The 22,499-nt window shown below is 40.1% G+C and overlaps 1 protein-coding gene across 1 annotated transcript; it reads left to right on the top strand.

Moving 5' to 3' along the window:
- Window positions 1-585: 585 nt before the first annotated feature.
- On the top strand, window positions 586-12,122 carry HS3ST1 (heparan sulfate-glucosamine 3-sulfotransferase 1). Its single transcript, XM_054825188.1, has 2 exons — window positions 586-784; window positions 9,397-12,122. The coding sequence occupies exon 2, from the start codon at window positions 9,525-9,527 to the stop codon at window positions 10,485-10,487; it is 963 nt and encodes a 320-aa protein (XP_054681163.1). The 5' UTR covers window positions 586-784; window positions 9,397-9,524; the 3' UTR covers window positions 10,488-12,122.
- Window positions 12,123-22,499: the final 10,377 nt, after the last annotated feature.

Genomic DNA, 22,499 nt, shown 5'->3' with positions numbered 1-22,499 from the left:
TATTTCAATAAATTAACCCTATGACTTAAAATAAATCCCCAGAAAGCTTTTTTCCTGCTGCCTAGGAAGCAGCATTTCTGTCATTCAAGACACTCATCCTGCTTGAAATTCCTCTGGCTGAACAAAAAGCATGTCAGGGGAAAAACAAAAAACAACAAAAAACCCCCAAACAAACCCAACAAACCCACCTTGTAAAGTCCAGAAAACATAAACAAGAAGTAGGAGAAGTAAATACAACTATAAGTGTTATCAGTCTCTTATTCGTGCGACCTCGCACGGGTGTTATTTTTGCAGGTACAGGAAGGAGGCAATCAACGGGGGGGGAGGGCTGGGGGGGGTGCGCGCGTGTATCTGTAGACAGCCATTTATTTCCCCGGGCCTGTAACATTGTTTGTGTGCATTACTAATATTGCACATACGCGTGTGTGCGTACGCGTGCACACGCACGACCGCGCTGCCCGCCCCGCACCCTGCACCCCGGCCCCGCACCCCCCGCACGCGGCAGCCGCCCCGCCGCTGCCCTCACCCCAGCAGGACGCCGGGCGCCGCGGGTGGGCGGGGCCTCGCCGTGACGCGGCGCGGGGCGGGGCCGTACAAACAAGCTGGCGCCGGGCACCGGCTGCGCCGCTTCCAGGCGGGCGAGGTGTGCGGCACCGGGCGCTCGGTCCCCCGGCCCCCCCGCCACGCCGCCGCGGGGTGAGCCTCCCTCGGTTCCGCCGCCGGCACCCGCGGACGCCCATGGAACAGCGGGGAGGGCGCTGCCCCACGGCTCCGCGCCCCGGCGGTGAGTGATGCGCGGTCGCGGTAGGGGGGTGCGTCGGAGGAGCGGCGGGCGCTGCCTGCGGGAGCGTGGGAAGTTTTGGGTGGAAGCGGGTGACGGCGTCGGGGTGATCGCGGAGGGGGTCCGTCCCCCGTCCCCCCCCTTCCCCGGGGGTGTACGGGCGCTGCCGCCCGCCCCTCCGCCCGGCACTGGCCCCCGGCAGGTGGGAGCCCCGCGCCCGCGGGAGGCGAGCGCCGCACCGCGCCGCTCCGGGGCCGAGGAGCGTGTCTGACCGACCGTGCGAAACCTGTCATCCCCAGCCCCGGGGAGGGACGCGCGGCACCTTCCCCACACCCTCCTTACTCACTGAGTCAGGCTCCGGGAGGCATCGCTGTCGAGGAGAAAAAGAAAAAGAAGGGGGGGGAAAAGGTGCTCGGCTGCACCTGGATTGTGGATCTGTCCGGATCTGGCCCCTGGGCACTTTATTTCTTTACCTCCTTGTTTTTGTTGTGGCTAAGGGCTGAAAGGCGGGGTGTGGAAGCAGGGTGGCAGAGTGCAGGGCTCCTACCTGACAGCCGAACAACTTGCAAAAGCTCCTCTGAGCATCTTTGATCCGTTCCCACGCAGAGTGCTGGAGCCAGGTGGATGCAGCGTGCTGAACTGGAACCTGGCAGCGTGCTGAACTGGAACCTGGCAAGCTGTGTAGGGCTGGAGGGCAGAGTGGTCTTTGGGGGCTGGCAGGAGAGCACAAAGCCTTAACTCGAGCTCACTTCTCTTTTGAAGGACCGGCTCCCTAGAATAGTACAGGGAAGGCTTGGTTACAGCAGTTCTCAGGGTGCTTCCCAGGGATAAGGGTGTAAGAGGTTCAAATCTTTTTGGGGCAAAAGGATGCTGGGAGGGAGGGGTGGCAGTCCCCACCTGGAAGAATTCTGGTTTGGTCTGATCTTCTAGCCATTCAAAAGATCAGGAAAGGGCACCCAGCTAAGTACAGACAATTCAATCATCTCAGTTGACTGGGAATTAAAGTGTATGACTCTCCTTTCTCTCTATGTTAGTGCAGCAGATTGAGGGCTTTCCCTGTTCCAAGACTGTTCCTCTTTGGATACTGGGGAGGAAGAAAAAATATCTGGGAAGTCCTATGAATACCATAGGACTTGAATGGCATAGGGATGGAGTGTCCGCAGGGATCGTCCTTCTGGCACGAGAGACCCATTCATTGCCCACTCTCACTGAGAGCCTCTGCAGTATATATGGCAAGTGGAACATTTAGTAGAACAGGTTCAATTCACTGTATGCCCATATATTGTCTGGCTGTCAAACTTAATATGTCTATATATATGTATAATAACTATTACAATTTACATCTGCCAGCATTTCTTGCGCTCTCAAACAAGTGCATTCCCCACACTGCTCAGAAACAAGCACCTATCAGTAAGAGCGAGAGTTACTGACATCAGCTTTAGCTATCTCTTGCACATCCACCCTTTCAGTACCCACCCTCTGCTTTTTTTTTTTTTTTTCTTTTTGAAAAATGCAGCATTTTTTGATATTACATAGCCAAATGAATGCCTCCGGTAGGTCAGCAGCAAGATTATGCATCTGAAGCAAAGCCAGCTGCTGCAGTGGAGAGGCACTAATTTGACAGAGGAAATACCAATCCCAGCCTCCCCAGGTTCCAGTCTGTGTGCCCTCCTTGTCTGGACACTACCTTGGTTATTCTGAATTAGCCATATGCTTCTACAGACATTACAGAGAAACAGAGTGGGTGGAAAACAGTTTTGCAATACACGAGAATATATATATGTATAGATACATATAACTCCTCTGCATTTCATTAGAGGAAACCAGAAATGTTCTTTATTAGTCTGACTACCGTGGGATCTCTCCCCTCTTCTAGAAATGCCACCCAGAGCCCAAAAATATGTTAAAGCTGATGGATTTCCATGAAAAGTTTTGATAATTAGAAAAAGAAAACTGAAAATATGCCTGGGCAGTCCAAAATGGAAGATCCTGCTGGGTCATCTCACTTCTTACTCCAGAGCATGAGGGTTCCCTCCAGGTCACCATGTAGTGCTTCACTTAGTAAATTGATTGGTTTAGCTAAGTCTAATACAGTGACGACCTCACCAGTACAGACTCTGCTCCAGTATTATGCTGAAGGCAAGAGAGTGGAAGACAGAGAAATCAGCTTGGAATATGAACTAAAAGATTCTTTGGAGGTTTGGGGGTTTTGTTTTGTTTTTATTGTTTTGAAAGTCTTACTGGTATTTGAAATGGTGCCTACAGCCACAGAGAGTCGTAAGAAATTGCTTGGCAGAGGAAATGAGAATGGGGTTGCTTAATCTGCCGTGTTCCCTTCTTCAATACATCCAGTTAAGGTGAGCCTTTGTACAGAAAGGGAGCAAGACAGGACAGAGCCATCCGTTAACACAGGCTGTTTTCTTGGGGAACAGCTTTGATGAATTAAGAAGCAACTCTATTAACTGTGCAATAGATTTCTGCTTCCTAATTAGAAAGTGACCCATTTTGCTTGGGAAGTGGGGTGAGGTGTGATTTCTGGATTTTGAATCAAACATTTGGGTTTACAGGGGATAGAGAAGACAGTGGTACAGTGTACCCTTTCTCTTTATGAAAAAAAATTGAGTCCTGACAGATATTAAAACATTGATAGAAGTCGGTAGGGGAATTCCATATTAGCATTCAGTACAAAAATTTCTGTGCATCCTGAGCTTTTCAAGTTTATTTTTATTCTGCTGTAATGTCCCATTTTATTTTTACCTGCATGAGGCTCTCTGAAATCTAGAGTATTCTCTCTTCTAAAAATTTTTATGACCTCTTGGCATGAAAGATTGCAATGGTCCCTTCTGACCTTAAGAAAAAGAGTGCATGTTATATATAACTACAGTCTATTATAAATTTGCTACTTTATTGCTCACACTGGAGCTGAACTTCTTTAGAAGTCATGAACTGGTGACCTAGCTAATTTGTATAAACTGTATTTATCACAGCATGTGCAGAAATATAGCAGATTTCAGCCAAAAATACTTTCTACCAAGTCAGCCTTTCTCAGCTTGCTAAGTTCCCCTAACCAAAATTTAGATACTTTAAAAAGTATATTTCTGAAGTATTAGAGCTGATAGGCAATAGATCATCTTAACAGCACTGAAATGAGTAGATTTGTTAACATGCTGACTATAAAAGTTAAAGCCATGGTTTAATCTCTACTGGTTGTGCAGCATTTTTTAATGTAATTTTGGAAATGTACCTAGACAATATCATTTAGGCACTGTAATACAGGTTCATACAGTTACTTATCTTTTTGCCTCCCCTCTTAATACACAGATGGCTTTTTATATATCACGAGGTGATCAATAGTTTATGCCCCTAGAGATCTATGGCTTCAGTAGTATATAGTTCTATTTAATTTAATACCCTTGTCTCTGTAGCACTCACTAAAGTAAGCAATTACTTGTAGTTAATTACTGGAAACTAGAATTTGAGTGTTTCATTGGCACATGTTGTTTAAAACTTTTGTGAAAATGTGATTAAAAACCGGTGTGGGGGGAAGTGTGGGAAGCATTTCTTCATGAAGAGGGCATTATGAGACAGTTTAATAGTTAAAAATAGAAAAATGCAGAATACATTTCCCAGGGGGGAAAAATGTTTCATAAACTAGATTAGATTAAAAAAAAAAAAAAATTGTTCCCTTTCCTTTTCTGCTCTTGACTGAGCTTTAAGTGATAGCTGTACTAGAGAGTTTTATGCTAACTGGGTACAAAGTGTCACTCGAAAGAGCTCATATAAACCGCTAAGGAATACATCCTATGGCAGCCACCATCTATTCTTAGAGAATAGGAATATATACTGTTCATATCAATGAGTTCTTGAAGAATTTCAACTACGCTACAATTGATCTAGTTCAGTATTTTTAAATACATCACTGAATACAAATGTTCAGATCACTGATGTTTCATCAGTTTAGAAAGTTGTTTATAGAGTTGGTTACCTCAGTTATAGATTTCATTTTTTTTTTTTCCCCCAATATAAGAAGCCAGCATAGAAGACGCATGGGTTGTACTGCCCAGGTAGTTTTAACCAGCAATGTTGGTCTTATACTTTGCAATACTGAGTGCCCAAATATGCACAAAGGGAAAACTAAACATACTTTATAAGAAACAGAATGTCTCTCTCAGATTTTCAGCTCTAATCTCCCTCTAGAGACAAACTTCAGCAACTGATCTATGGTTCCAATTCAGGCCAGACTGTGATGGCTGTGCAAAGATCTCTCCAGTGCAGGGCTTCAGTTCTGCAAGGAAAGTGAGGACATCTGAAACTTAACCTGTTCATCCTCAGTCCCTAGAGAACCATAAAAACACGGCTTTTCTCTAATGAAGGTGAACTCACCTGCATGTTCCTGGAAAGGATATAGTCATCCCTCTCCCAGTTACTGTCCTGGCAGTAACTGTGTCCCATTAGCTCTGCTAAACTTCTCACTGTGGTGCTGTGGGTTTGGGGTTTTTTTGTGAAGTATCCCCGTCAGATTTGCCAGCAGCCTCTACCTGGCGCTTGCTGACTGCCATATAGACGCTCCTTATGTTCCCTCCTACCCGCTTCGGCAGCTACCTCGAAGGCTTTTATGGAAGTTCAGAGCTAAATCTACCCCCAGCAAAAATTATCAGTCCAGGCAAAAACTACCTTATTTTGTTAATGCTAATTAAACTAAAAATGATGTATAATCTAGGTAGTTTAGGCCATGGCACTGAGTGAGGATAAACCTACAGAGGCATTAAAATCCCTTGGTAATGTGGTAAGAGATAGAAGTCATGAAATAATGACATGTTTCAAAGAGCACTGTAATATGCTTAAAAGCTGATGAAATATGGCAGCTATGGCCCTCATACTGCATTTACTGAAAAAAGCTGCTATTTATTTCCAAGTTACTATTACTTTTGAAGAGGTTTTAATCAGGAAAGCTGATTTGATTGGCAATGTCAATACTGAATCCTGCTGAATAAACAGTGTGGCACATTGTGCTAATTAATTGGAGAAAGCTGAAGAAAAGATTAAGCAAAAGCAATCAGACTTTTGAAAAGTCTTGGTATAATCTTTAAAGCACCATTTAACATAAACTGTGGTTCTTCTACCAACTTGCTCGTTTATTTGTAGCAAATACAATAGTAATGACTGTCAGTTAAATTTTTGTACTATTCTGGAATACAAAGTCATTGAGCGAAGTCATGTATGCTCTGCATGACTTGTGGAGGCAGTGAGGAGAATTCTTAAAGCAGAAAAATAATTTGGCAGAGTGGCTGCTATAAACTCTTCAGTGCATGCTTATTATTGTTGAAACAGTTTTTTGGACCCACAAATTATAAAGATATGGAATACATGTTTGCATCATTTTATATCAACTGCTGCAATTCTAGCCACCAAACTGCAGATCCGCATAAAGCGTTAAAGAGGATATAAGAGAAGAATGGTGGATGACAACAAATTTATATGCAGTTTTATTCTTGGACACCACTTTGCCCACACAACATATGTTTTCTGCTGAGTTTAGAGGCGCACTCATGTCCATTGTGTTGCATTAGTCTAACACAATAAAATAATTGATCCAGATATCAGACCTGTACAGTTTAAGAGAAAAAAAAAAAGAATGGAAAGGCAGACAAAGCTTTATTGCTTGCAAGTAAAACAACAACAGCATATAGGTACTTTGAATGGCATAATTATTGATATGGTTTGTTGTGTGTGCATAAAGACAGTAAACGTTACAGATACTGTAGCAGTGTTCTGCAGTGTAAGAACACCTGATGCACATCTATGTGCACCTGCACAAAGAATTGGGGAGGATCGATGAAATTCTGTATGTCTGAAATAGAAGACACTCCCGTGTTATTCTGAGGTCTCATGTTGCAACAGAAAACAGTTGCTTCTGTGTTTTTTTAGAAAAAGCTGTCCCCAAAAAAGTATGAGTTTAAAGTGAGAAGACACTGTGGCAGAGCTCCACTGAGGCTCAAAAAGCTAGCTGAGGTGAGGTCCTTGGTACCACGCCTGTAATATCCCACAAGTCTGATTTCGAAGAGCAATGCCAGCCAAAAGAAGGGTAGAGCTACAGTTAACAGACACTTTGCTGTGTCTTTCATTCCCCCCAAATGTTTACATGCTATACTTAGCCAAGGGAAGACTTGAATAAAAAAGTTGGCAACTGAGTAGTATGAAAACTATGAGTTAAAAACAGTCCCAGTAAATTGGTGTATATATAGTTCATTTAAAAAAAAAAAAAAATCATGTCAGCAGTGTGTTGTCACTAATATCTGTGACCAGCAGCTAAAAGTTAATCTTTCCAGAGATAATCTATCATAGAACTTGGCTCTCAGCATAGCATATTTCAGTCTGACTACTAAGCAATAAGGGTTCTTACCATTAGGCTTTAACTGAACTCCTTTCAACAACAGTTCAACCTGTTCCTCGCCGAAATCCTATTATGCTTTTCCAGTAAGGTGTTAAGACAACAACTCAGGCTTACTATTTATGGAGGTAGTGACTCTTAAAATATACTCTAGAGTAAGTGGCTATTCCTTTAATCTGTGACCTTAAAATTCATCAAGAGTTGATGTTTTGTTGCTCCTATGTACTGAGCTGCCATCAGTCTCTGATCCGATCCAGCTGGTGCTGTACCAATTGCTCACATTGCTGCTGACTATGACATCCACCATGAATTGTCTGTCACCCAGTGTTCCCCCACCAACATCCTCAGTGTGGGGCTAATAATTAAGATTATTTCTTTTTAAAACTGAAGTAGCTTAAGCTGAGAAAGATTAACAGGAATGGTGAGGACAGGGAAAGAGAGCAGAAGATTAATGACGACAGCCAAAATGGAGCTCTTTCAGCCAGATAAAATTTAACAGTGACCAAAAATGGAAAACCAACAAATTCCTCTGCAAATTTGCCTCACATTAAACATCACAGAACAGGCCAGGGCATGACCTTCTGGCCATGACAGGGCATGCCCATGAGCTCAAAGCCTGCAGGCACACAGGGAAGCACATACTCTTTTGACTTCACATCTATCATGACACTTTGCTTCCCTCTCCTCCCAGCCTTGATTTCTGCTTCCTAACAATATCTCTGCCTTGTAGCCCTTTAAAAGTGATTAGAAAAAGGGAAAGCATAAAAATAATAATCAGTAGCAAACATCAGGAAGCAGACCTGCTCCATTCAGGATGGAGTCATGACCTCTGTAAATGCAAAGCTATCAAACAAAACTTTCTAGATCACTCGAGAAACACATCATTAGTCCTTGTCACACTGGGACTTAGCTTATTGTGGAAAAGTCATTAGTTTCTTTTCAGATTCTCTGGAGAATTTCCAAAACCTAGCCCTTGCATTTCCTCAGGTTGTTCGTATGTAATTTCATATTTCAGCCCTTGTTAGCTGGTACAGTATGTGCCATTCCAAGCTTAAAATCATAATTACAGTAGCCTACTAAGGCAAAGCAGTCAGGTGCTCTGCCATCTTGGCTTCCACTTCTAAGTGGAGTTAGACAATACCAAAATCATACTCACACCAGCCCTCCACTGAGGCTATAGTCTTTGGATGGTGTCTTAATTTAGGGAGCTTGTATACACAGCCTGCTCATAACATGACAATCTAACAGCTATGCTATGTGTGAGGCCATTAAGATTTCACTTCAAACATTGCATTAAAAACACCCCTGACCTTTAGATGGAGTTCAGTGGTGGTATTTAGTAGTCTTCTGATAACGTGTAAAGCTAGTTGTTTACATCACAGCAGCTTGCTGGCTAGCTCTCAAAATGACCTTCAGGAGTACCCATTGTGTATTTTCTTTCCAGAATATCATGACTGGAACCACAGCTCTTTTAGCATTTTGTTGATGTAGTCATACTATAGTCTATAGTTTCAGTATCTTACCTTCTTTCAAGGCCAGAGTGCAGACCACCTGACTCTACCCTTAGAAACCCTAAGCACAAAGCAAATGTTAACTTCACTTAAAAATGACACAACATTTCAACTTTTTCTTGGTCTACTACTCACCCTTCCTAGGAGAAACTTTACCTTCCCACAGTTGGGCAGCTCTGTCTATATTGCCTGAGCCTTTTTCCCAGGAAGCTTTACTTTTAAGGTTGCTGTCACAGGGTCCTTTAGGAGGTTATAAGTCCCAGACTTCCTACAAGACCCTCAGCTTTTAAGAATGCTTTTTTGGTCCAGTCCACACCTTTTCCTTTTTATGTTTGGTTTTTTTTTTCTAAGATAAACCTGTTCTTGGAGATAAAAAAAGCACTTAATTCTCTTGTGATTGTGGTTCAACTCCAATGAAATCAGATTTAAAAAAAATAATAAAAAATAATACTCCAGATGAATCTTGGGTGCAAGAGAAAGATTCAGAATGTTCATGTCTCCTGATGACTGGAAATCATTTTCTCATGGCATTATTGTATGCGCCTGTCTTTTAAAGAATTTAATTATACCAAATGATCTATGAGCCTAGAGTTGGGAAAGCTAAAGAAGTTTGTTTAGTTGTGAAAAGCAAAAGATACTTAGTGTGGCTTTAGTAGTGATATGTCTGAGTAAAAAATAATGTGCTGCTTTTCTTTTTCTTCTCCCTCTTTCAGCAAAGTTTCTGTTTGAGAAATACGTGTTCACTCGGCAAAACAAAAACAACTTTTAAAGGTTGTTCTCGGTGGAAATCACTCTATGCCCCATTACCTGCTTGAGTGAAACCAGACTGAGAACTTCTGTCATGGCAGCTTTTCTGCTGGGAGCTGTGTTGCTTATTGTTCAACCTCAGATAGTGCCTTCCAGACCGGCTATAAATTCAAAAGCTGAGACAACTTCCCAGTCTGTTCAGAGAGAGCTTTTAAAGAAAACATCTCAAAAAAATGACTTCAAGGAAAACATTCATTCTAATGGATCATGCCAGCAGCTGCCACAAACTATCATTATTGGAGTGAGAAAAGGTGGAACCAGAGCTTTGTTAGAGATGTTGAGTCTCCATCCAGATATTGCGGCAGCAGAAAGTGAAGTTCACTTCTTTGACTGGGAAGATCACTACAGAAATGGATTGCAGTGGTATATTAATCAAATGCCATTCTCTTATCCCCATCAGATCACCGTGGAAAAAACTCCAGCATATTTCACATCACCTAAAGTGCCTGAAAGAGTTTATAACATGAACCAATCCATGAGACTACTCCTTATTTTAAGAGACCCAAGTGAGAGAGTACTATCAGATTACACCCAAGTGTTCTATAATCACATGCAGAAGCACAAGCCGTATCCATCCATTGAACAGTTCCTGGTTAAAGATGGTGAGCTCAATGTGGACTACAAGGCAATAAACAGAAGCTTATACTACATTCACATGCAAAACTGGCTGAAGTATTTTCCTCTTGATCGTATCCACATTGTAGATGGGGATAAACTAATCAAAGATCCCTTCCCAGAAGTAGAGAAGGTAGAGAGATTTCTGAAGTTATCGCCACAGATAAATGCTTCAAACTTTTATTTCAATAAAACTAAAGGCTTCTACTGCCTAAGGGACAGTGGTAGGGAGCGTTGTTTACATGAGTCAAAAGGACGAGCACATCCACAAGTAGATACCCGATTACTTGAGAAACTCCATGAATATTTCCATGAACCCAACAAGAAATTTTTTGAGCTTGTGGGCAGAACATTTGACTGGCACTCATTTGTGGCAAGTTAGTAGTAACTTTCAGAACTTATGTTCCAGTGTACATCTAGAAATTTTAAAAAGGGCATTTAACCTATAATTTATTTGTAAAATCCATAAATACTTCTGTACAGTATTAGATTCACAATTGCCATATATATATACTAGTTATATTTTTCTACTTGTTAAATTTGAAAGCATTTTGTATTGTTTTTCATGGTTGTTAACATTGTGTATGATGTGTCTATATGAAGAAACTAAATTATTTCACTGCAGAAGATGCTGTCTTGAGAATGCATTGTCTTTTTAATAAGAAATTCATTTCAACAGAAACCTTCAGAATTATTTGAATACTTTGGCCTTTCTGGACTGTTCTCGACTTTCTCCTCTAATTCCTAATGAATATGCTAAACTTTACATTTCCACTTTTCTTGCTTTAAAATGTAGTTTAATAATTTCTTTCTCATTTGAAGATATTGTTGCAGTTAGCAAATCGTTCCATCCTGCTTTGTAAAATTATTTCCTGATAAAATGGTGGTACTTATACATGTTGGGACATGCACACCTAAAGGACAATGGAAGTTTCTATGTAATATGACATATTAACTGCTGTACTTACCTTCGTATTTAATGTTATAACAAGTGCTCCTCAAATTCTTTGGCAGTACAGTGCAGGTTTCATGGCAGATTTTTGAAGATTCTGTTGGGACCAGCTCATAAAATGCAGTTAGCTGCAGAAATATGGTCAACCTGAAAACTTCCTACAGTCTCTGAATGTATATATACTTCATAAAGAAGGAGGGTTGAAAGAAGAATTTAAGCAATATAGGGACACTTGCAAGGTTGCTTATGACTGTTCCTACGTTTTATAGCACACTTATGCTTTGCCATTACTAAAAATGAATGCTTACACCAGAAAAATTAGTTGGTCTACATTCCAATAAGTGGCAACTTCATTCATATAAATATTAGCACACTTGTACCCCATTTAAGGCTGTTTTCTATGAGTTGAGCAGCTGCTTCATGCAATTGAAAATTGCCCGTGGACTACTGTTCATTTAGTCTCCTTCCAAGAACCATGATGCCAAGTGTTGATTAGACTTTTGTGTTGTGGGATTAACCCCAATTCCAGGAACTTTTATGGTCTTCCATCTGCTACAAATGGAAGTTAGATGTTAGTACATTGGTAAAATTTACATCTCTCCTTGTGTAACAGTAGTTATGATGTCTTGTTAGCAAGCAATTTCTGGAGTCAGTTAATCCTGTTTCCATGTGATGCTTACTATGCTACTTTCATTCTGAGCTCCTAATTTTCATTTTATGATCTTGAGTTTGGCCATTGAATGTGCGGTGGCAGCATTCTGTAAATTTGGATTTGTAATTGATTGTTACAATCCTGTATAAAATTTAAATGTAGATTCATTAATTTTCTGGTGAGATGGTGCAAACTTGGGCACTATGACAAGGGTACCGTCTGGATGCAAATATCCCATATTATGCTAATTGCATGAAAATTTGCAGATGCTGCCCCTCTCTCTCCTGTTCCTTGTGCACCTGCCCAAGCTGTATTCAACCTCAGAGAGGTTGGTGGTGTTTTATAAAGTAGACCTTTGATGAAAGCCTACAATGAAATGGTATTGTACTCAATAAAATATTTTCTGAATTGCATCTTTCTCTTTTTTTCATCAGTTTCTAGTTTGGAAGACCAGAATTTAGGATTCAACTCCAGTTTAGATTCCAGTTAAATGTTACTTAAGAATTTAGCTGTAGCCTAGTGAATTGATTGGAAAGCAGTTGTTTGCTACTGTGTTGTGCCTGCATGGTCTGTTGCTGACCCAGAATATACAACAAGGAGGGAAAGTTTCTGGTGGCAATAATGTCAAATCTTACATGAGGCAGATGCTCCTGATAAAGTTTTAGAAAAGAGAAATTCAGGGGTTTTTGGTAAGGTGGGGCAGCATGTTTTTCTACACTCATTGTTTTCCCATTTCCTTGCTAATGTGATCTCTGCAGGAGCCATCTGGACCTAAGAGATTTTGGCCCAGACAAAAGGCTTCCCACCTTCACTAGAGCTTCCCTAAACCCACTACATTCACTAACTTTTTGCTGGGAAAGGAAAAATGCTACCAGGGTATGTGACCAGGAGCCAGAGGAGTACAAGGTGGCAGGGATGCATCAAGTTCACCTGCAGCGGGTCATACAGGGGAGTATATGGCATAAGTGTTGAATTGTGAATGCCAGAGCACTATTGATGCCTGATGTTGGTACTGAAACAAAGAGACATAGAGTATGGACCATTGGGGCACTAGTGCTGCCTTAGGGCTCGGACCTCATAGCATGTTCTCTGCAGAATCAGGAGGTGAGGTGACCACTTCAGGGAGACATACTGAACCAGAAGCTGACATGATTCATGCTCTAGACTCTAAGTTTAAAGGGGTCCACAGACAGTATGTCGTACATTGTGCAGGGATGACATAATTGTACAATACCTTATGCTGGAGGTTGCACAGCTAGCTGTGTGGTAGCTGTGATGGGGATGGACAATAAATCACACCCACACTAATACTAATGGTAATATTTACTTGCCATAGATGCCCTGAGTTCAAGAGTTACAATACTTAAAAATTGGATTCTGAGTGTGAATTTTCAGTTCAACAAGAGCCACATTCACTTTCCACATATGCGTTACTGTATTTAAAGAAGTTTGCTAGACTATTTCTAAAGAAGTGCTAAACAACAAAAGCAAACAGAAGAAAGTGAAGAGAGAATGAAAGAAAGAGGCTGAAGCATGTTCTGATTGGGACTGTAGAAACACTAATAGTGAGCTTTGAAGTCGTGCCATATCTATTCATAAAAGAAAAAAAAAAATCCCTGAAAATACCTTTCCAGTGTTATGCAATGCAGGTATTTATTTCTGTAGAACTCTACCATCTCAGGTTTAAAGTGCAACCACTTGGGTGTTGCTCCACAGCCCTGTTTCCTCAGGGCTGCTAGCCAAGTCTGTGATCGCTTTTGCAAATATAAATACAACACTATGAGAATTCAATGTCCAATCCAAAGCCTTCCACTCGAGTACAAGAAGAAATGCCAATCAAGTCATTAATCAGGGTGGCACTGCAGGGTCTTGCCCTTTGCTTCACGACATGGATTAGTGTGAGTCTGTGAAAGCCAGGTATTGTACTTGCAGAGGACAAAGTTTAAACTATAATAATTATCCCATGAACACTGCTAAAAGAGTATGAAAAGGGAAAGAAGTGTCCTAGGGAAAAAAAACCCAACCAAAAGTTATTACTTCATCAAGAATATTGCTACATCTACTGTTGTTGCTGCATGATACTTCTATACGTGCTTTGCTGTTCCGTGTGCCTTTTTCCTGATATTGTAGGTGAAATAATTTCTACTGTCCTTGAATAAATCAAAATTGTTTTGGAACATCTCAGAAAAAAAAATCCATCCTTTTTTAAATCTTACTTGAGCTGATTTGCATTGGGAATATGGTAGTGCTACGCTCATTGACAAATGTGTGAGACTTACCACCACAGAGTATTTTAGATGGAAACTTTGGTACTTTGGGGCTCAAAGCTGATCATTTTACCTTTCCTTGCCTGCATGCATTTTCAGACCCAGTTTCTGCAGAAAGCCAGGATTCTCATTCCCTGTTGTCATCCACACACATTTCAAATGTCTAAAGAGAAATAAAATGGGCTAAGGCAAATTTCCATGTATCTTTCTTCTTCTTATCTAGCATGATTGGCCAGACATTTAAGAAAATTCACACGTGCAGCCCACAAGTAAGAGGCTGTACATCAAAACTGCTTCTCAGAGGAATATCCCTTGTCCTTTCTCTTTTTCAAAGCCTGTGGCTTGAAAAGTCCCAATTTAGCTCACACTGTGAATGAAATTTTGCAGGAGTATATTAGTAGATGTTCTCTAATACAGTAATAATGAAAAGTACAATAACACAAAAGTATTAAACTAACATGTCAACAAAGTCTGTTACACTTGCTACTAGGTATATACCAGCTGAAATATTTGCAAGTATTTGCCCCTACAGCTGTAACATTATTTTCTCATTCTTCACCCAGTAACTTTTATTTATATGACTCTGCCTAAGTGCCCAGTTATGCTGGAAAGAATGTATGTTCACTGTTAATTCCTTCATTTTGCAATTGCATTGGGAAGGCCAGTTAGTTACAGATGGAAGGCATGCAAATATCTTATATGAGTGAAAAAAAAAAACTTTTATTCATATTTTGCTTACCAAAAATGAATGAAATTGCATTTGTGTCTCCTAGAATATTCGCGGAGAGCAGTACTCTCTTTTCTTGCAACAATAACCCATTCACCGTAAATTTTCTACTTAACTACCACACAACAGTTGATGCAGTTTTTAAGTTAATAGTGCAATAAACTCAACAGTGATGCTGCAGATTTTAAATGCCTTCTGGGATATATAAAATATGCAAGTCAGGGTGGGGAGCAGCTGGATGCATAGGAACAGCTGGTCTCATTTGTCTGAGAACACTTTTTTTTTTTTTAAATGATAAGAGATGTGAAATTTTTGGCTTGGATATCACTTTGTGTTGTCTATGAAAACAATGTCTTCAATTAACTTCCAAGTCAATAATACCATCATAATGACATCATCTTTTTACTTGCTATTGACATTATGCTCTGCCAAAACACAGTTTAAGATCCAAACCCCAAACAGCAGGTGCATGAGGGATCCCTAAGTATAAAAAAAAAATGCAATACAACTCAGCTTCAATTATGAAGGCACATTGGCTTGAACAAAGGACTGTTCTGAAATGAATGGCAAAATTCTTCTTTTTTTAATTTGAATGGGGTTACAGAAACAGGAACCTGTATGCATTCACAGTAAAACAGTAGAGAAATTAAAATGCCCTCCCCGCCTTAGTTTTCAATCCATCAGTCAGCAGTATTTCAGCAATAATGATCAGGCCAGCCTCCAGAACTCAACATAGTTCAGTCCAGATAACACTCAGTTACAAAAGGAAGAGTTCCTGCAGTATTTCTTACACCAGACAGACTTCTCATGGTATCTCCTCTTACTGAATTTTGTGAAATTCCTCTTTTCTCTTCAATAGGCTGCTGCATCACATCTTTCCTATAATTAACAATTATATTAACATTCTGTAAGAAAGTAGATCCATGATCTGATGGCATTTTTATAGCATACTGTTCAAATGAATGGGAAGTCACAGCATTATGGGGTCCAAAACATACTTTGTGTATGTTTGTTGTAATCATAGAATCATAGAACCATCGAATCATAGAATAGTTTGGGTTGGAAGGGACCTTTCAAGGTCATCTAGTCCAACCCCCCTGCAGTGAGCAGGGACATCTTCAACTAGATCAGGTTGCTCAGAGCCCCATCCAGCCTGACCTTGAATATTTCTTCTCTGGGCAACCTGTTCCAGTCTTTCACCACCCTCATAGTAAAAAATTCCTTCCATATTTCTTCCATAAATATGATATATTTTAAACTTTAATTGAATAAAATTCAGCTTATTTTGTCAGTGTCATTACATTACCAGAGGAACTATTGTCACACCGTCACATGTGAGTAGTTATATCTAATGCATTTGGTAGATAGAAATGTATAAGCAAAGGAACATATTTTTCTTGTTGCTAGAGTAGCAGTTATGTTATTGGCAATATTATGAGACTTTTACCCATACTACAAATGGTAGCAGTATTTATTTTGAAGCAATGGAAACAGTCTGAGAACCATTCTCTTGATCTGTGTAGGAATGGGGGTTTTTTTTCCCCTTGTGACCTTGTGTAAAGTACAAAGACCAGGAATGCAAGTTATGTTATATAGTCAGATAACAACAGTGTACTGAAATGTAGCTAAATCAAAGGTAATGTAAGTGTGTATGTGCTGGAAAAAAAAAAAAAAAAGGAATTGGAACCATACCATGTCTTGTTTATTTTAGTGTCTTACCATTTTCTTGCCTGAACATGTGTGTTCCTGTGCAAAGGGAAATCAGAGAGGGAAAAAAGGACACACTCTGCAGAAACAGAACACATAGTCCATTTTGACCGCCACGCTGGCTGGGACCAGGGCTAGGCAGCCCCAGGAACAGGCAAGGACGCTGGAAGTGGATAGTAGGGGAACGCTGGATACAGGGGACATCTTATCATAGCCTCATTCCCTGTGTTCGCATCCTTGCATATGATGAATAAGCACTCTGAGGAAAAACAGCTTCTTGCTCAGTTCTTTGTGCCACCCAAACAGAGAAAAGGCATCCAAATCCATCTGAGTATCAGTTCATTCCCATGCCTTAAGGCCTTTTTTAAAAGCCAGTGCAGTATAATGCAATTAGACTTATTATTCACCTAAGTGTCTAATCTTCCCCTTTTTTGTTTTTAAATTTGTACTAAGTTTTCCATCTGCTACAAATAAAAGGGTTTGATGAATAAATTATTTACAGCCTGCAGGAGGAGAAGAGTTCATATGAAACATTTTGCAGACAGGAGACTTGCAAAAGAGGATATTTTCTCATAGAAAAAAAGAGCATCTGTGGACCAGTTGGTTTCTTGCTGGCTAAGCCAACTGGATATGATACTATTTTGGCAGCTTCCTTGTTCTTGTGTGGGCTTCAGTTATATTTATTGAATGAGATATTTATTATTGCATACAGCTATATATTGAATATCATGCATATGATGTTTTATGAAGTTGGCATTAGTTTTCTAAAAGTTAATTATTTAACGTCAAATGATGTTAAAATCCTAGTGCCGTTTTTTCACACTTAATCAACTTGAGTCAGCTAATGCTCAGACATTCATAAACTGAAAAGAAAATAATGTAAAAGTTAAACCAACTCAAATGTTCCTTTTCTGTGACTCATACAAGAACTTCTTTTCTGCAGCCTTATGGAAGAAAGTTATATTTCAAGCACGGTAAATAAAAGAAAGGATTTACTATCCCTTACAAATAGGGCAATGCATGAAAAATGGATTTTAGCAAGTGAATTAACTGTTCATGAAGTTGAATGGGGATTGACAGCTCAGGAAAGTGAAAGGAAAGCCCTTCCTGTTCTCAGAGCAAGGGTGAAATGGGTGTCACAGACTTTGTGGGGACCTGCAGAGTTCTGGTATGTTCCCTCCACATTATCAAAAGCATGAGAGTTTTACTGGCTCTTGTCTGTCACCCAAAGATGCTTTTTCTTCTCCCGTGCCCCAGGTTACTAGCCTTGAATTGGTCTGTTTAGCTATGAGTATACTGGAGATAACAATTTAAAGATAAAGGAGAAAGTGGCTTAGAAGAATCATCTCTTCTCCACCTACATAACTGCTTGCCTTACAGTTGTGCTGAACCAGCTGGGAGGACAGTGTGCCCAGTGCAGGCAGCAGGAGTACATTACGCTCATAGCACTGCTGAACTCTTCCTTACCTTATCCAGGAGACAGCTTTGGCATTGTTCCTACTAACTGAAGGACCTCAGCTCTTTAAAATTGTGGCCATTTCTTTGGCAGACAGGCCATCATCTCTTGTGTTTGATTGTCTAGTAATAACTACTTGCTGGGGGACGATGCCCCTAAATTTCTTTTTCCCCAAATCAGTGATTTAGAATGTGATTTCAGCAGATTCAAGCCACGGTTGAACACTCAGAGATACTGCTTGATCTGGCCAAAGCTGGTCAGAGCTGCGCCAGAACAGGAGTGGATTCAGCTGAAAAAGAACTCAAAAACTGTTTTTTCAGCTGCATCAGGTTCCTGGTTCAGGTCATCATTCAGTTCTGCAAACAGAAGCAACCCTGAGCAGAGCTGAGTGTAAGACAGCCTTTCATTCCAACACTGCCACCAGAAATTAGCCTATTAAACTACAGAAGTCTTCAGGTATTACAGCACCTTGAGATATTCCTGCCATCTATCTGTACTGCCTTAGGCCTGGTACAACTTTGTGGGCAGTTATCCTGTGAATTGGATCAGGGAACTAATGTAGTTTTTAATACATTTTCTTTAAAGCACTGGTCATGCAAAGACAACTAGAGGAGCGGCAAGCTGTGGTCATGGTGGCAGTTGATATGAATTTTGCCACTGAATGCTTTTTGCTGTGACACCACAGCCCTGGTGTGTACATTGCAGCATGATCTGTCTTCACCCATTGAATCTTCTAGTCCAGACTAACCTGTGAACTGACAAATACTCTGGATAAAAATGTTTAAATGGAATGAATATTCAGAGCTCATTTTTACCTCTTGACTGATGTTAGACATAATAGTATCCAAACACTCTAGGTGAGGAGGAGTGGGTTGTACATGACCCCCCAACCTCTCTGTGCAACAGTGAAAGTCCAGAATTCCCCACAGCTCTCAAAACGTTCATCTCTCAATGGGTTCCATTTACTTTTCCATTCAATCCTCACCTTCTTTGTCTGTCTGCCAACAAAAGGTAGAGGGTCTAAGATAATTCCTATTTTGGAAGGAGACACCAGTAGTACCACCCTTAGTCCATTTCACCAGGGATCTGTGCCACAGCTTCATTTTTATGGTTAAATATGTGATGGGTGCAATCAACCGGAAAAAGAATGACCAAAAAATCTTTCCTAATCTAAAGGGATACAGAATTCTTGATCATGTTTAACCAAAATGCTAATAATTGGGAAAATCTTTTTCTAAGAAGCAGGATTGTTACCTCATTCTGCTCTCAGATAGACTGATTAAACCTAGCGCACTCCATACAATCAGCTTAGGAAAGGGAAACAAAACTATAGGTCCATAGACATAAACTATAATATACAATCATATTTTCTGAAGTACTGAGAAAGCAGGAAGGCTATGTTTTCCTCTTGCTGGTGAACATGTAGTTTCTACTATATTTAATGCCAAGCTTGCTTTATACCACTGAGAGGAGAATTCTACTTAGAATATTTTAAATACCATTAATAACCCTGATAAATTTCCTTTTCTTATCTGTCAAATCAATTTCTGAAAACTTGTTCTTAACTTGGCAAGTGGGGAATGTATCTAAAAAACTCTACTGACAAATGTATCTGTACGACTCTGGTTCCTGCTACAGAGGGATACTGACAGTTGTCCTACAAAACTGGTAGAGACAGTGGATTCAGAGTTAAAGTCAGAAATTCCCAGTCTCACTGAAGTCACAATAGTAGAGTAACACCTCGGTGCTCAAGTGACCTCCTCTATGTCCCGTCAGTGGATTACATCACTCAAATACTTTTAGGAATCCGATTTGCTTTTATGCATTATTCAGTTAACGGCTACATTCAGCACATTTGATTTTTGAATACCGTATACTAATTCCTAATGCTACAGCAGACAGATATGCCGTTGCTTGACTGAACATCTTTCAAAGTAACAGCGTCACAATCACTACCATGAAATATCTACAGTTCAGTGATAATAACTTATATAATACAATTCCTTCCAAGTATTTTATAAGACCCCTGAAATGTAAGCAGTGCTACAGTGGAGAATGATATTCAAGTTACGTTTAAAAGTCATACAGAAAAGCAGCCAAGTCAACGCAAATTTTACCCTTAATAAGTGCACCGAAAACTTTAATGTGTAGGTAAACCAGAAACGTATGTTTTAAGTACATCCAGTAGAGCCCTATACAGTAAACCATGCAGTATCAATTTACCTTGCTCTGAAAATGAATCAATTGTCCCAAGAAGAAAGAAAAAGAATAAGTATTTTAAATCAATGTCTTTCAACAGGATATCCGGCCAGAAATAGATACATTGTAAATTTGCCTAGTGAGAAGTTGGCAGGTAAGAGCCGTATTTTTAAAGGTATTTATGTATCTGGAAATGCAGGAATGTAACCACTGGGATTTTCAAAAGCATCTTCATAAGTACCAGATTCTTTGTAGGGACTTGGAAACTGTGGCTCTGATAGCCTCCTGAAGGCTTTGTGAATATTGTCACCGGGAAATGGGCTCTACCTTCTGAAGAAAAAAAATAATGGAATGCACAACGAGAAAAAATGCTACATTTCAAATATCTACATACTAATATTCTAATCTTAAAGACACCTAACAGTTAAATTAAGTTCATTTCAGTGTAGAGACTATCACTTTTCTGTTTATCCACCTCCAGTGATAAGCTCTCTGTAGCTTAGCTGAACCTTTTCTGAAGTCTTGCTTTCTCCTTAGGGGAAAGTTAAAAAGAAAACCAACCAGAGGGCAGGGGGGGACCTACCTCAGCTCTACTTGCTATGGAACAATTGCAATCGTGTAACAGAAATGTAGCATTATAGGAGGTGAAATAATGGAAGAAACCCAAATCATCAAAGAAAATAAAGAGACATTAGTCATACACTACACTTTTCCAGATAGTAAACCAAACTCTCAACTCATTTAAATCAACACAGGTTCATTAAAGCCAACACACTTTGTTATCGTATACTTTTCATCATTGGAAAGGGAACTTGAAAAAAAAAATTATCTGTAGATGTTCCATAATCCCTCTGCACTTCTGAAATGGTGTAAAGGACTTTATTAAAATGAGACTAAAGTCTTCCCTCCCTGATCCCAGAAAATAACAACAAGGTTATTTAGCCATCCTTCTCAAACTAGCCAAAATGTATGACAGAAAAAAACGCCGCCAGAGTTCAGTAGAGACAGATATCTTTCAAAGAACGAGAAATCATGTAGAAATGAGCTAGACTCCAAGTGTTCATGAAAAGAACTCATGTCTCATAAAATCCCCTCCACCCAAATAAGCACATTTCAGTTTTTAGTTATTGCCTGTCAATCCAATGCATGCTATGTAAACTTGCCTTACACAGATTTGACTTGTTCAGTCTTTTACAGAGCTAATTTAAAACCATGCCTGCTGTACAAATTTTCCAGCAGGACAGTCAATAATCTGCTAACTTGATATGTTGCTTTACAATTTATCACAAAAAAGACAATGAAGTTAAACGCAGCAGAAGGATGCAGACAATCCCAGCAGTTATGGTTCATTGATAGTGTGTTCTGCAGCCCAAACTAAAGATTTGTAGTGGATCAAGTTATTTTTCTTTTATATCCTTAGAAAAGTTTACTAAATTACCCATATTTTGACACCTGTAACTCAAGCATAAAGGAGGGACAGCTAATGAATGGAAACAGATTTTTTTTTCTGGCTTTCTTGGAGCTTGTCTATCAGTAAAGAAGTTACCACATTTTTTTGCCTTTTGTAGTATATTAAGTGAATGCCTCATGCAAAGGAAATGCCAATTTCCTTCTCTCCATTTCATACTTCAAAACAAAACAAAAAAAATATCCAGGACTTGTTACTGAGGCAAATGCCAATGCTCTCATGCAGGCAAGCAATTCAGCAACAAGACAAAGCAGACAACTGCAGATTGCTTTATGAGATGTGGACTGTAAGAACAGCCATCATTCCTCTGAAAGACTCCTATTAATCATCTCCTAACTACTTTTTAGTCTTCATGGGCAATCTCTGAGAAAATGACTTGTAATCTGACAGCCCATGTTAAAATGCTAGTTTGAAAAGCAGAAGCAACCACAGCCACTACCCTTTACCGAATGAAACATTCTGAAGGATCATGCTGATCTGATAAGAGGAGTCTCTCACATGATGGACATGGCAAACAGAGAAAGACTTTCATAAACTGCAGAGCAAGGCCATGCCTATGCTCAGATGCCAGCTGTAGTTTAGATAAGAGGACACAGAAATGTGGAGCTGCTAAGCATTTTTGCTCTTTTTTTCTTATTATATAATTCGTATAGATGTTCATGGAAGAAAGAGAACCAGCTCTGCCTATAACATCCCCAGAGGAATACTGTGGAATCTCTAACTATCTTCCCTCAATTTGGTCTAGATCAAGAGGTGTCCTCAAAAGGGATCTCTCCTGACACATGATGTTATCATCAAATGTAGGTTAGCTCAAGGGGAAAACGTGAAAGTTAACAGAAACTTCAGAACTGGTCATTAGTAGCTATCCCACAACAAACTGACATTTTAATTAATTCCTTTCATGAGATGGCTTTATTTACTGCATACTTCAATAGAGGTTTTTTCTCAAAATCGTGGGGATATGGT

Source organism: Grus americana, chromosome 4 (genome assembly GCF_028858705.1).
Source record: "Grus americana isolate bGruAme1 chromosome 4, bGruAme1.mat, whole genome shotgun sequence".
Classification (NCBI taxonomy): domain Eukaryota; kingdom Metazoa; phylum Chordata; class Aves; order Gruiformes; family Gruidae; genus Grus; species Grus americana.
Note: the sequence above shows the minus strand (reverse complement) of the source record. Positions and strands in the feature narration are given on the sequence as shown.

Bases quoted from the DNA above. Each gene is read 5' to 3' on its own strand.
- HS3ST1 (XM_054825188.1), top strand. From the start codon at position 9,525: ATGGCAGCTTTTCTGCTGGGAGCTGTGTTGCTTATTGTTCAACCTCAG.